Source organism: Salvelinus sp. IW2-2015, linkage group LG23 (genome assembly GCF_002910315.2).
Source record: "Salvelinus sp. IW2-2015 linkage group LG23, ASM291031v2, whole genome shotgun sequence".
In the NCBI taxonomy this organism is placed as follows: domain Eukaryota; kingdom Metazoa; phylum Chordata; class Actinopteri; order Salmoniformes; family Salmonidae; genus Salvelinus; species Salvelinus sp. IW2-2015.
The window spans coordinates 37,732,209-37,745,698 of NC_036863.1; the positions used below are offsets into that span (position 1 = coordinate 37,732,209).

Consider the following 13,490-nt stretch of genomic DNA (forward strand, 5'->3'; position numbering starts at 1 on the left):
CAGAAGGAGCCTAGATCTAGGAAAAAATGGATTGAGGAGGGAGAACAGAATTCATCCTATTTCTTTAGACTTGAGAAATTTCACTCTAAAAATAACACTATCCATAAATTAAACATTGATGGTGTTATTACASATGACCAAAAWWKAATCRCTAAATACTGTAGCAATTTTTACAGAAAATTGTATAGCTCTACGTACTGTCGGGAATCCACAGATATGTTTTTTAACTCACTGAATAATGTTCACTCTATCAGTGATATAGAATCTAAACAGTGTGAGGTTGTCAGGTTAAAATTGGTTTGGCGAGAGCTGATCAACGATCAGATATTATCGTAAAATATATTTTTTAAATGAAGTGGGCGGAGAACAAACCATTCTTCACATTGTTTAAGATAGAATTCTAAATTATTAAGAAATGATCAGTAAGTGTAAAAACAAAAAAGCAATAACGTTACGTACCATAAAACCTTTTGACAAATTGAAAATGTACCTCGATATGTAATACTGTCTGTTAGGTTGATGTACTCTTGTTTGTATATTTCTGTTTTTGTATTTGTTTTGTTCATAATAATAATATTGGCGCGTTCTAGCACGTAGTTGCATATTTTCGCCTACTCTATGACGTGCACGTGTGTATTWACTCAATTCGCCCTTTCACTCCTAAACAAYGCAATTTTTAAAACTTTGGCACAGGCTAAAATCTACAAAACTTAGTCCACTCTGTTCGTAACAGGTTTTAGTTTTGGGAATATACAATTATTGTTTTGACAATATGAAACGGTATTATTAGCATAATTAGAACATTTGCATAATATCGGYCAAATCCATCTCGCGCCATCCTTTCCCACTGAGCTTCCTGTCATCACCATATTCGGTAGTGAGTGGAAACGCCAACCGGATGCTTCAAACGTATACATCCGGTRAAATATCTAGCAAATGTTTATCGTAGGTTTTCTTCTTTAAATTTGTATTTGTCGGATTGCAACAAACTGAAARGTGTATACTGGAGTGTTAATCTATTTATTTGAGCTAGCCCTGTGTTTCCGCCTACTATTCTGGAGTTTATCATAGTTTAGCTGCAATCGCACATTTATCGTTAATGTAGTACCTGTGCAGTACTGAAGTAAATTGTTGTGGAGAAAGACGTAAACAACGGACAGGAAGTGGCAATCTAACACTTCCGGTACTTCCAGGCGGGCAATTGAAACATGTAGGACTTCAGCTAGGGAGTTCAAACAAAATGAACTACTACAGTAGCTATCTAGCTAGCAAGTTATCCACTCGCAATATTGCATTACATCGGTTTTGCATTAGTTATTAGGGGCCTAGTTAGCGTTAACAATTATATGTATTTGTTAACTATACAATTGTCTTTGTTCTCATTTCGTAAGCTAGCTTGTTAGCTACTGATTTTATATTGGTAAATCAAGCTTGACAGGCGGCAAGGATGAGCAACGAGACACCACAACCCGTTTTGCCTGGTCAGTATTTTTTGTTATTTTGTAAATTATTTCACACCCGCTATATCCGAAAATGTTCCTCGGGATTCTCTTGGAATTCTTTCAACCGGCTTCATGAGGTGGAATGCATTTCAAKTAACAGGTGTGCCTTGTTAAAAGTTCATTTGTGGAATTTATTTCCTTAATGCKTATGAGCTAATCAGTTGTGTTGTGACATGGTAGGGGTGCTATACAGAACATAGCCCTATTTGGTAAAAGACCAAGCCCCTTTTTTTGTAACTAGGCAAGTCAGTTAAGAACAAATTCTTATTTTCAATKATGGCCTAGGAACAGTGGGTTAACTGCCTTGTTCAGGGGCAGAACAACAGATTTTTACCTTGTCAGCTCGAGGATTCCGTGAGGCATGGAGGTGGGGGTGCTTTGCTGGTGACACTGTCTGTGATTTATTTAGAATTCAAGGCACACTTAACCAACATGGCTACCACAGCATTCAGCATCGATACGCTATCCCATCTGGTTTGGGCTTTGTGGGACTATCATTTGTTTTTCAACAGGACAATGACCCAAAACACACCTCCAGGCTGTGTAAGGGCTATTTGACCAAGAAGTAGAGTGATGGAGTGCTGCATCAGATGACCTGGCCTCCACAATCACCTGCCCTCAACCCAATTGAGATGGTTTGGGATGAGTTGGACCGCAGAGTGAAGGAAAAGCAGCCAACAAGTGCTCAGCATATGTGGGAACTCCTTCAAGACTGTTGGAAAAGCATTCCAGGTGAATCTGGTTGAGCGAATGCCAAGAGTGTGCAAGCTGTCAAGGCAATGGGTGGCTACTTTGAAGAATCTAAAATATATTTCAAATTTTTTTAAACACTTGTTTGGTTACTACATGATTCCATATGTGTTATTTAATAGTTTTGATGTCTTCACTATTATGCTACAATGGGAAAATAAAGAAAAACCCTTGAATTAGTAGGTGTGTCCAAACTTTTGACTGGTACTGTATATATATGCTGTATACTGTCCTTTTTGCCATGAATGTGTTATTCAATGCGTTTCTATGGGCTTTAGTAGTAAGGCCAAAGTCAATATTTTATCAGAACATTTTTTGATACCTAAACGTCTTAGCTAGCAAATGTGTGGTTCACTAAATCAAACTTAATTTAAACATTTCTATGGTGAGATGAGTGTCAAATGTTATCTATTTTCTAGACTTAGTTAGACAGCTAACTATATGCCCCAATCTCAAATCAATGCAAGATCATCTATCTATTTCCATCATTTTGATGTCTATCTTGAGAAGTGTACAACTGCAGCCTGCAATTCAGGGCGTCCCTGCATGTGGGCATTACTACATCTGCAGGAACCATGGACTGAACACCCCTCTGCAACTGGATTCTGGACTTCCTGACGGTCCTCCCCCAGGTGGTAAGGGTAGGCAGGGGGAACGCCCTGAATTGCAGGCTGCACTTACAAACTATTGCCYATCCTCCCCATGCCTTTACATATTAAAGCATACAGCTGGATCTTCACAACAGATGGCTTTGGACATGGACTCATCTTGACATTAGACTAAAAACAACTGTCACTTCAACTTTACCAGTCAAGGGTCTTTACCAGTCAAGTCATGTTGCTACTGGCTACAAAGATTACACACAATTGTTTAAATTTTTATTTTATTTAACCAGGTAGGCTAGTTGAGAACAAGTTCTCATTTACACCTGCAACCTGGCCAAGATAAAGCAAAGCAGTGCGACACAAACAACAATGCAGAGTTAGACATGGGATAAACAAACATATACAATAGAAAAATCCTATATACAGTGGGATAAGGGAGGTAAGGCAATAAATAGGCCATATTGGCAAAATATTTACAATATAGCAATTAAACACTGGAGTGATAGATGTGCAGCTGCTGGTTGTAAGCTGCCGTTGAGGTAAAATTGTTGATGGTTGGACYATTCTTTGTCTTATACCAGATTCTACCAGCCAKCYACGWAGGAGGTCAATGCGGTTGAGCTCTCCAAWTGAAAATGTCCCCAACTCTGTGAGTAGTACCTTTGTCAGCAGCTAGAACTGAACACCACCAGTCCTTCAGAACTACTAACATTTCAATTTACCTATTGACCTAGTCAAACTGCATCCTGCAAACATCTTCAGTCATTTCAGTATTTTGTCGAATTATGTTACTGTAATCCACAGGCTCCTACAGATGCCGTAAAACGCCGCATCACTGTGAGGAAGATTGCRCCCAGGAAAACACAAGTCAATGTGAGTTGAAAGAACACATCAAATCGGTTTCMATAATAAGCTGCATAGTTTTAAAATGTTTGGTCCTTCTGCTATTTCATATCAGCCCAGTCATATGTGCACAATTGATTTTGTTTCAGGTCCCCTCCGAGGAACACACAGAAAATGAACAAAGATTGCTTGAAGGCAGTCGGAAGAAGTCACAAATCTATACCCCCGGACCTGCCCAGGTCCCTCCGCCAAAAGCCACCACGCTCTCCCCGATCTTGGCCCCCTCACCACCCTGTCCACAGGCTGCAGCAAACCCAGAAGACTCAGCATGGTCACAAAAGGTGCGGAGGTCCTATACCCGCCTAAGCCTAGGGGACCCTTCGTTTGAAAGTCACCAGGCCGTGTACTCCCCATCTCCTCAACGCCGGGAGACCCTGTTTGGATTTGAGAAGCTTCAGACACCTCAGGTTCTCCGCAAGGTGGAGCAGTTCAGGGTGGGCCCTGAAGCCTCCAGGTCTCTCTGTGGAGTCAGCTCCTTCACCCTGCTGGAAGGGGACAACAGTGCTGCCGCTGCTCCCGACCCAGAGCCAGATGTCAACATCCCTGGTGTCGCTGTGGTAAAGGAGAAGAAGAGGAGGAAGAAGGTTCCTCAAATAAAAGTAAGTGAGGACAAATGATGTCACTGTTGACAACATTGATGGACAACTAAACTATAGTAGACTACAGTGTACTTTATCACTTAACAAGATATGAAAACCAGCGCTTACCAGCACGTACACTACACGCATTTGTACCTTTGTTGATCTACTTTTCAATTTCCTTCCTAACCAGCTGGCAGAGCTGGATGACCTTGCGGCAAAGATGAATGCAGAGTTTGAAGAGGCAGAAGGATTTGAGTTGTTGGTGGAATAAACTCATGGGTCATGGACAAAGACTTTGACATGTGACTAGAAAGACTTGTTGCCAATACTGGAGAAMGTTAATGTTTTTAATTTCATTATTGATTTACAAAGACAATGAAGAGTTAAGGTTTTATTTGCATGAAAAGGCCGCCTATGGGAAACCAACAGGATTAATTTACAAGACAAATGTTGATTTTTATTTTATTTTTTTCCAGTTGGAAATGTCAGATTGGTATCATCAACAGTGTATCTCAAGAAATAATTCTAGCTTCAAGGATGTTCCTGTCACTTTGAAATGTTGATAGTTATTTGTTTTTTGAAATTACAACTTCATTATGTCACTGGGACATACATTTGTGTTGATGAGCACCCTTTATATTTMAAATTATTTGCTAAATCAATGTTGGATTACAGGTGTGTTTTAACCTATCACATTTTGTTCCCTAGAGGTTGCGCTCACCCTCTCATTGTGGCTTCTTTGTGGCTTCTTCCATCACTGTTATTTTCTTTTGTGTTAGTGTAAATGTAATTAGTTTCTTTATTCCACTCATAGATGATAGTTTAGATGTTAGTGATTAAGACTTTTATTATCTGATCACTACTCCATATCAATTGGAAACGCGTTCTTATTGGCTGACCATGTCCGTTACTGACTCAAGTCTATCATATGGTTGAAGATGTCTCTTTGCTTTGTTTCGTTTTTTTTGTAAGAAGTAATGTTGCTTTTTAGAATTGTTCTGCTATCATGAATATAATAAATAGTTTGTTATTCTGTGTAACTCTTCCAGTTTGTTTCATACAGTAATTATTCAAACTAAGTTAGATTTTTTTCTCTCCCTTTGATCTATGCGTTTGTTATAAAAACTGTGCTACATGATGYGTTCATTATAGTCATTCATTTTTATCTTTTAAAGATACTTTTTTAAGTAACATTTTACCAGGCCAGTGATTTTAAAAATGTCMATTTTGTTTATATTGAGTATCAATGTTCTAGGTCTCCTAAATAACATTGTCCTTTAGAATTGAAGGAGAGAACACTTGATTTCTGAATTATATAACCTGTGGGCTGGGTTTCAGCCCCACACTGCTTTGACCTTCCATTCTCTTTGCTGGAGGGTCACATCAGTGCAGTGCTGCCATTGATTGCGAGTGGAGGGCTGTGCTGTATCACACAATTGATAATCAATTCAGGGAAAGGGGCTGCGGGCGATGGACAACTACAGACGCTAGTATTGTATGGCTATAACCTCAGAGAGACAGGAGGCAAATTATTGTATATTACTGGTGTCAAACATCCCAGAAGCAATTTTTATGTGTCCTCTGTACATAGCTGTCAGGGTGTAGTGATATGGGATTAAGATGTGATCATTCACGACAAATAATCATGTTTCTTGGGTTGTGGTTGCTTGTGTCATGCCATTGGAATTAAATGGAATTTTCAATGCCAWTCCTTTTAGTTATCATGGACTATTGCAAATCAAATCACATTTTATTGGTCCATATCATGGTGGATATTGCAGTGACACAATAGGTGCAGGTAGGTCAATAGCAAGCTGGGCATTAATAACCAGGCAATCTCCTAAACACTGAAGTCCACACAGTTTAATTGTATTCATAGATAACTTAAAGGGCAACATTATTTGATCAAATTCAGAGATATATTTGGTTTCAGTTTAAGCTTAACATAAACAAWGAGTTCTTAAATATAATAGAGTTTGAATAAACTACATCTCCCAAGCATGTTGCACAAATGWCACGCGTTTTAAAATGTAACATTGCCCATACCACGTCACTTGAATAGACTAGCTGACCAATGTTTTACTTTATTATGCATCACAAAAATAGGAAAAGTTTGCGTGTTTTGTCTATTATTAAGTAGCTTCTACATGTGTTCTGAAATAGCCTGTGGCTAATGGGTGGGTGCARAGAATTTATTGATGTTTCTGTGTGGTGTGTTTCATGCACGCTCCAGCGCAATTGGAAAATGGTTTCATCAGATGGAGAGTGCCAGCAGAATCCTAGTACAAAACATCAATGAGCATCTCAGCCYGTGTCATTCTTGTGGGTTCTCTGACAGAGTATGTGCTGGCACTCACTGCTTATGTGGTTTAGGATAATATCTGAATTCATTAATAAGATCAAGTTCATTARTCCTGATAAGGATTCTTGAATTAATGGCACATCGAAGTATTTTCAAACCATTTTTCTAGGTAAGTCTGACTGATTTGACGGATCTGAGATTGATTGTATTTGCTGATATGTTTTTCTATTTGTGTTGACCTCTTAAAATATTTCAATAATAACACAACATGTTATTAGTTTAGTAATAAAAATAGTTGTACTTGATGCAAGATAATGTGGTAAATGGCCTGTTTTAAGTCAGCATAACTATTGCGCACTTATGAATGTGCTGTTTGAATTAGCTCACATGTACTAATGTCCTAACTTTGCTATAATTATATGGCATTTTTCCAAACAGTTGAGTTCTGGTCCAGAAAATATTTTTGAATCATCAGAAATAATCAAGAAAATACACCCATTACACAGGGAGAGGAATAGTTCAAAGACAGTTGCAGACTGCACAGCAAGTAAARGAACAGATTGGTCCTGCACCCAGGACTACCACACTGAAGCAGTGGAGTGGGAAGCAGCAGGTGATGGAGAAGTACTTCACTCCTGTGCAGCTTAAGCAGGGGACCAGGGGCCACAGGCATGGCAAGCCCCACCTCCATGAGCATCAGGAGAGGGACCCCAAGCATGGCAAGATGGCTGACCAAAAAACGTATCACCACAAACACCATCCCCGCCACCACCACAACCATGATCATCATCACCATCCTCATCCTCACCAGCAAAAGACAGATTGGTCAGAAGATCAGAATGATCATGGGTATGTTTGATTACATTACTTTATTAGTTAACTAAGTTCTGAAAGTTTGTCTGGAKGGAACTGTAATTTCTTGTTTTGGTATTCAATATTTTGGAAATTGTACATATTTTAATCAATATTATGCAGATGTGACAAAATTATCTTGTCCTAGTTAATTTACCAACGCTGCATTATAGTAAAGCGTGTAACTCAGCCTAAGAGTATGGKCTCTGCCTCAGTGAAATACTGCTCAATTCTGTCATTGTTATCTCCTCTTGCAGTAGCAACCATTCAACATCAGAGRGCAGCATTGTCCACCACCATCACCATGGCCACAACAATCACCCTCACCACCACAATGAGAAATCTCATCCCTCTTCCCCTGACCATCCTCATCATCACCATCACTGTCTGCATCACCATGCTACAGATGTGACCTCCCACCCTCAGGTTGCAGCCACCTCATCCAGCTCCTCCTCTGGTTCCTCATCATCATCTTCATCMTCTTCCTCCTCTTCCTCAGCATCATCCTCTTCCTCCTCGTCATCCTCTGGCACTTCCTCCACCTGGTCCTCTCAGACTAGTATTAATGAGTCCGTGAAGGATAACAAACATCCACTGCAGAAGCCCAAGTACTCACAGTCCTGCACTGACATCTACAGGGGGAGGAAGGCCTATGACGAGGAGGAAGATGAGGAAGATGACACATCTCCTTTGATAGATGATGAAGGCCACCTCCCAAGACAGGAAAAGAGCCTGAAAGAAAAAAAGAAAAAGAAAGCAATGTCCTCTCATCAGACCCCTGCCAATGTCATCCTGAAGAAGCAGGAGAGTTCTGAAGGGGCAGGAATGGCTGGCAAATTTCGCAAGGCAAAGTCAATGGAGGCACTGTCCCATTGTAAGGACAGAGATGGAGATGCAGATACCATTGTAGACAAGGACTTGGAGAAAAGAGAGCAGGTAGCTAAGAAGAACTTAGTGCAGGAAAAATTGAAGTTCTCTGCCTTTTTGAACGAGATCACCAGGCAGGTGTTCAGCCCGTACAGACTCACCTCTCTTGGGGTCACAGCTGCGCACAGGCCCAGCAGCCCCGGACAAGCCTCCCTGAGGTCCCCCAAGATAGAACACAGAGGGGAGGAGAGGCAAAGACAAAAGAGTAGTCGGCCTGGCAGTGCAAGCTCTACAACCTTCAGTGTMCACTCCCATATCCGCAGGCAGTTCCGCTCCAGCAAGCACTCTCGCTCCCATCTCGGCAAACACCAGGACCACCAACACCATCAGCCTGCAAGAGACATACACCACAGTCCCAGCAGCCACACCGATGACAGCACTAGCCCAGATAATAGCCTCTCCTCATCAAGACATCCCTCCTGTCATTCAACACCACACCACCATCATCACCAGCATCGCTCCCATTCTCCATTTCACCACCATCACCATCACGGTCTTCACAGTCCATCTCAWCACCATGGAGACCACCACAGCCCAAGCCATCCCCATCGTCATGGAGAACATCACAGCCCAACCCATCACCATGGAGACCACCACAGCCCAACTCATCCCCATCCCCATGAAGACCCACCACAGCCCAACTCATCCCCCATTTCATGGAGAACCACCACAGCCAAACCCATCCCATGAGAACCACCACAGCCCAACTCCATCCCCATCCCATGCAGACCACCACAGCCCAACTCATCCCCATCCCCATAAGACAACCACAGCCAAACTATCCTCATGGAGAACACCACAGCCAACACCCCCATCACCATGGAGACCACCACAGCCCCAACTCATCCCCATCCCAACATACAGACCGACACAGCCAAAAACTTTTCCTCATTGCGCGAACACCACCAGCCAAAGAAACCCCCATCACCATGGAGACCACCACAGCCCAACTCATCCCCATCCCCATAAAGACCACCACAGCCAAACTAATCCTCATGGAGAACACCACAGCCCATGCCATTCCCATCACCATGGAGACCACCACAGCCCAACTCATCCTCACCACCATGGAGACCACCACAGCCCAACCCATCMCCATGGAAGCCACCACAGTCAAACTCATCCCCATAGAGACCACCACAGCAAAACTCATCCCCATAGAGACAACCACAGCCCAAGCCACCTCCATCACCATGGAGACCTCCACAGTCCCAGTCATCCCCATCACCATGGACACCACCACAGCCCAACTCATCCCCATTACCATGGAGACCAACATGGCCCAACCCATCACCATCCCCATGGAGACAGCCACACCCAAACTCATACCCATGGAGACCACCACAGCCCAACTCATTCCCATCACCATGGAGACCACCAAAGCCCAAGCAAACCCCGTCACCATGGAGACCATCACAGCCCAACGCATCCCCATCACCATGGAGACCACCACAGCCCAACTCATCCCCATCACCATGGAGACCACCACAGCCCAACTCATCCCCATCACCATGAACACCACCACCATCCTCTCCACCCAGATTCTCACCATCGCCATGGCTCCCATCCAGAATTGCACCACCACCATAATCTGTCCCACCCTGAATCCCACGATCACCACCGCTCCCATCCAGAATCTCTCCATCACCAGGGCTCCCTTCCAAAATCTCTCCATCACCATGGCTCCCATCCAGAATCTTGCAACGACCATGGCTCCCATCCAGAATCTCTCCATCACCACGGCACCCATCCAGAATCTCTCCATCACCAGGGCTCCCTTCCAGAATCTCTCCATCACCATGGCTCCCATCCAGAATCTTGCAACCAACATGGCTCCCATCCAGAATCTCTCCATCACCACAGCTCCCATCCAGAATCTCATGATCACCATGGCTCCCATCCAGAATCTCTCCATGACCATAGCTCCCATTCACAATCTCTCCATCACCATGGTTCCTATCCAGAATCTCTCCATCACCATGGCTCCCATCCAGATTCTCTCCATCTCCACGGCTCCCATCCAGAATATCTCCATCACCATGGCTCCCATCCAGAATCTCTCCATCACCACCATAGTTCCCACCAAGATTCTCACCATCACCACCACCCCTCTCATTCAGAATCTCACCATCCACACTCCCATTCTGAACCCCATCMCAGTCCTAGCAACCTAGAACCTCATCATCACCACCAACCTTCCCACCATGAATCTCATCACCACCAACCTTCCCATTCTGTATCTCACCACCATCCCTCCTCACCTGCAGACACACACCACCACCATCATCACCATGACGATCACCACAGCCCATCAAGCCATTCTAAGGAGAACTCTCCTGTCAGTGTATCAGCTGCAGAGCTGGAGTCATTGTCCCATTCCAGCAAGTCTTCCAGGAATACCACCAGCCCCACGAATCAGGACGAGCAGCAGACAGGCTACATCGGCTCAACTGCCTCTCTACATAAAGTATGACTGCTCCTGGGGTTGGGTTTATTACTATTGCTAGTTATGTCATGCATTATCTACTGTGCAATGTATATTTATTAACCAATTTGTACCGTTGCACGTGTTTTACATTCTTAATTATGTAAGAATGTTCCATTAATTTGCTTTTCATTGATTGTGGCATTAAACATGTAGGCACCTACCTACATAATCATGGATGACACATCAAAATKATCACACAACGTGTCACTATTGGTTATCAATGTCTATTAACTGGAAGCTGCAAAATCCATTTCTATTTATGAAATGCACGTTGTTGACTACTGTAAAAATCMATTTTGGTTTTGTCCTTCCCATATAGGAAGGATCCGAGGTTGATCGAATAATGTGAGTTTGATTTTATGTTTCATTTGATCTCTGTCTTGTTGCTTATCGGGGGAATAATTAAAATTGGGAATGTAAAATAAAAGTTTTTGTCATATGTTCCATATTATTGTTGTTTAAMAAATGAATAAATGTTTCATTAAGATACAAATGATGATCTAACTGAGCACTAACCCCTCCGCCCTCCTCTCTCCTACTCCCTTCAGGACGCTTCAGGAGCAAAATGAGGATCTGCACCACAGTTTGCTCCAGACTGCCGTGCGAATGGAGTGCATGGGGACGGAGTTTAAGAGCAGTCACCAGCTCCTTGAGTCAGAACTACAGAACACGCGTGTGGAGCTGAGTAGCCTCCTGGACAAATTCAAAAGGTCGGGGGAGGAGTTATAAGTCATTGGGATGGGTACCTCAGAATTAAAAGGGGGGTTCAGGGAGGAAAATTAGTGTGGCAGTTACAATGTTCTTTTATTTGCCATTTATTTTGAGTTGATATGCATGACATTGACAAGCTTAGACAGTGTTATTACTGTAACTCTGACAATCCTCTCTCTCTCTCTCTCTCGCATTTCAGACTTAGGGATAACTACTCCTACACTCAACAGACCAATAATCTCTTGGAGCGGAAGCTTCATTCAGTGGTGAGGCACCAGCAGATGGCTCATTTGACTTTTTGAAGTCGATAGAAGTACATTGTTTACGTATCTGGAAAATTGTATTACAATTTTTAGTCATGTTTATGTGTGTGTTATGTTATGTGTGTGGTTTGACAGGCTCAGAGTATGGACGGGGAGCGTGAGCATCTGAACCAGCGCATCACAGCCCTGACAGATCAGCTGTCCTCAGCCAAGACCACCATCCACAGCATGGAGACTATTAACGTGAGAACTCCTGATGAACAGATCTAGCCGAGACAAAAAGACAACCTAAAACGTGCGCAAAACCAGATCAGAGTGGCCAAGTACAGAGAAATACTGCTAGTACAGGTCCTGAATCAAACCCGCCTGACCTTTATGATCCCCTGACCCTCAAGCCCCAACCTTGGAATGCGTTGCAATAATAATTAGCTGTAGTGCATGGCATGCACTTACACAATGTTATCCCTTTACATTCGTACCCGTATACTGGTTGAAAATGGCTCCTAAATTGGAACGTAGTGGCTGTACAGTAACACGCTCTACACCTTCTCCAAAGTGTACACAGTTCCTAAGCAATTTCAATGCACTTTTTTGACTCATAGAAGAGTCTTCAACTATAAGGTGCCTTCCTGAGCTCTCTAGCTGTGCTGTCAAGAACCAGAGCGAGCACACTTGTGTGTTTTTCGTTTGGAACACAACTGTTGTTGTTTACGCATCCAAAATCTGACTTTTTTGATCTGAGGTGGTGGGCATGAATTTTAATCTTCTTCTTTGCCAACTAAGTTATAAAATACTATCTTGCAGTGCTTGTCATAAGGCAATTAGAGAGCAGATTGTATTTTTGCAGCAGATAGAAAGGAGTCCGAGTGCTTCAGGTGGGTGTGCCGTGTCAAATCTCTTAAAATAAACAAAGATAGGCTCATTCTGTTTCAGAACCAACCCAGGGTATGATGCCATGTATCTGTTGTAATGTTTACATACAGAGTGATCATAAATGTTGTCTGTAACAGATAGAGTAGGATCCTTTACATTGAGCCAGTTTGCTACAGACTAGGGATAATTAATCCTGCAGAAACAGGAGAATGATGAATTATTATGGGTGATTATAATGAATGGATTTTGTTTTAGGAGTTTTCATTTGTCGTTGGGGCATTACAAGTTGACATTGTAAAGTGGAAATCTACAAACGTCAGAAGCCTTTTTAACTTTGAATGCACTACACTTAGTTAGCATTTCCTGCTATGCATGAAAATGGATGAGCAACAAAAGGTGTCAAATTAAGATCCTACATTTGTTATGACAAAGTTTTGGTTTGGAGATGTGAAGTGACATTTGGGACTCTAAGGTGTTTTCGGGCCTTTGCCCTTGTTTGGTCGGATTTTTATAATCCACAAACGTCTTATCTTCAAATCAATCGAGTCATCTTAATTTCTCACACAGCATTCCCTCGCCCTCAGAACAATTAAAAAACGGCCTCCTAAAACAATTGCCGACAATATTAAGGGGCGAGGGTTGGGTTGGAGGTAATTACAATATGACGACTGCAGTGGCTCAAAGTTCAGGATCGGCTGTCAGTCAAAACCCATATCAGAGCTCCTTGACATCA

At 42.6% G+C, this 13,490-nt stretch overlaps 2 protein-coding genes across 4 annotated transcripts; both read left to right on the forward strand.

Annotated features, from left to right (window-relative positions):
• The first annotated feature begins 945 nt into the window (after positions 1-945).
• Positions 946-5,381, forward strand: LOC111951121 (sororin). Of its 3 annotated transcripts, XM_070434595.1 has the most exons (6): positions 946-1,481; positions 2,015-2,234; positions 3,439-3,506; positions 3,662-3,730; positions 3,850-4,359; positions 4,532-5,381. In XM_070434595.1, the coding sequence occupies exons 2-6, from the start codon at positions 2,093-2,095 to the stop codon at positions 4,610-4,612; spliced, it is 870 nt and encodes a 289-aa protein (XP_070290696.1). In that variant the 5' UTR covers positions 946-1,481; positions 2,015-2,092; the 3' UTR covers positions 4,613-5,381. The 3 variants fall into 3 exon arrangements, with proteins under 3 accessions (XP_070290696.1, XP_023824914.1, XP_070290697.1); XM_023969146.2 differs by lacking the exon at positions 2,015-2,234 and having other exon boundaries at positions 949-1,481; XM_070434596.1 differs by lacking the exons at positions 946-1,481; positions 2,015-2,234 and adding an exon at positions 1,493-1,602.
• Positions 5,382-6,620: 1,239 nt separating this feature from the next.
• Positions 6,621-9,112, forward strand: LOC111950956 (LIM domain-containing protein A-like). Its single transcript, XM_023968908.2, has 3 exons — positions 6,621-6,812; positions 7,082-7,492; positions 7,753-9,112. Exons 2-3 carry the CDS (start codon positions 7,260-7,262, stop codon positions 9,110-9,112), a joined length of 1,593 nt encoding a protein of 530 aa, XP_023824676.1. The 5' UTR covers positions 6,621-6,812; positions 7,082-7,259.
• The last annotated feature ends 4,378 nt before the right edge of the window (positions 9,113-13,490 follow it).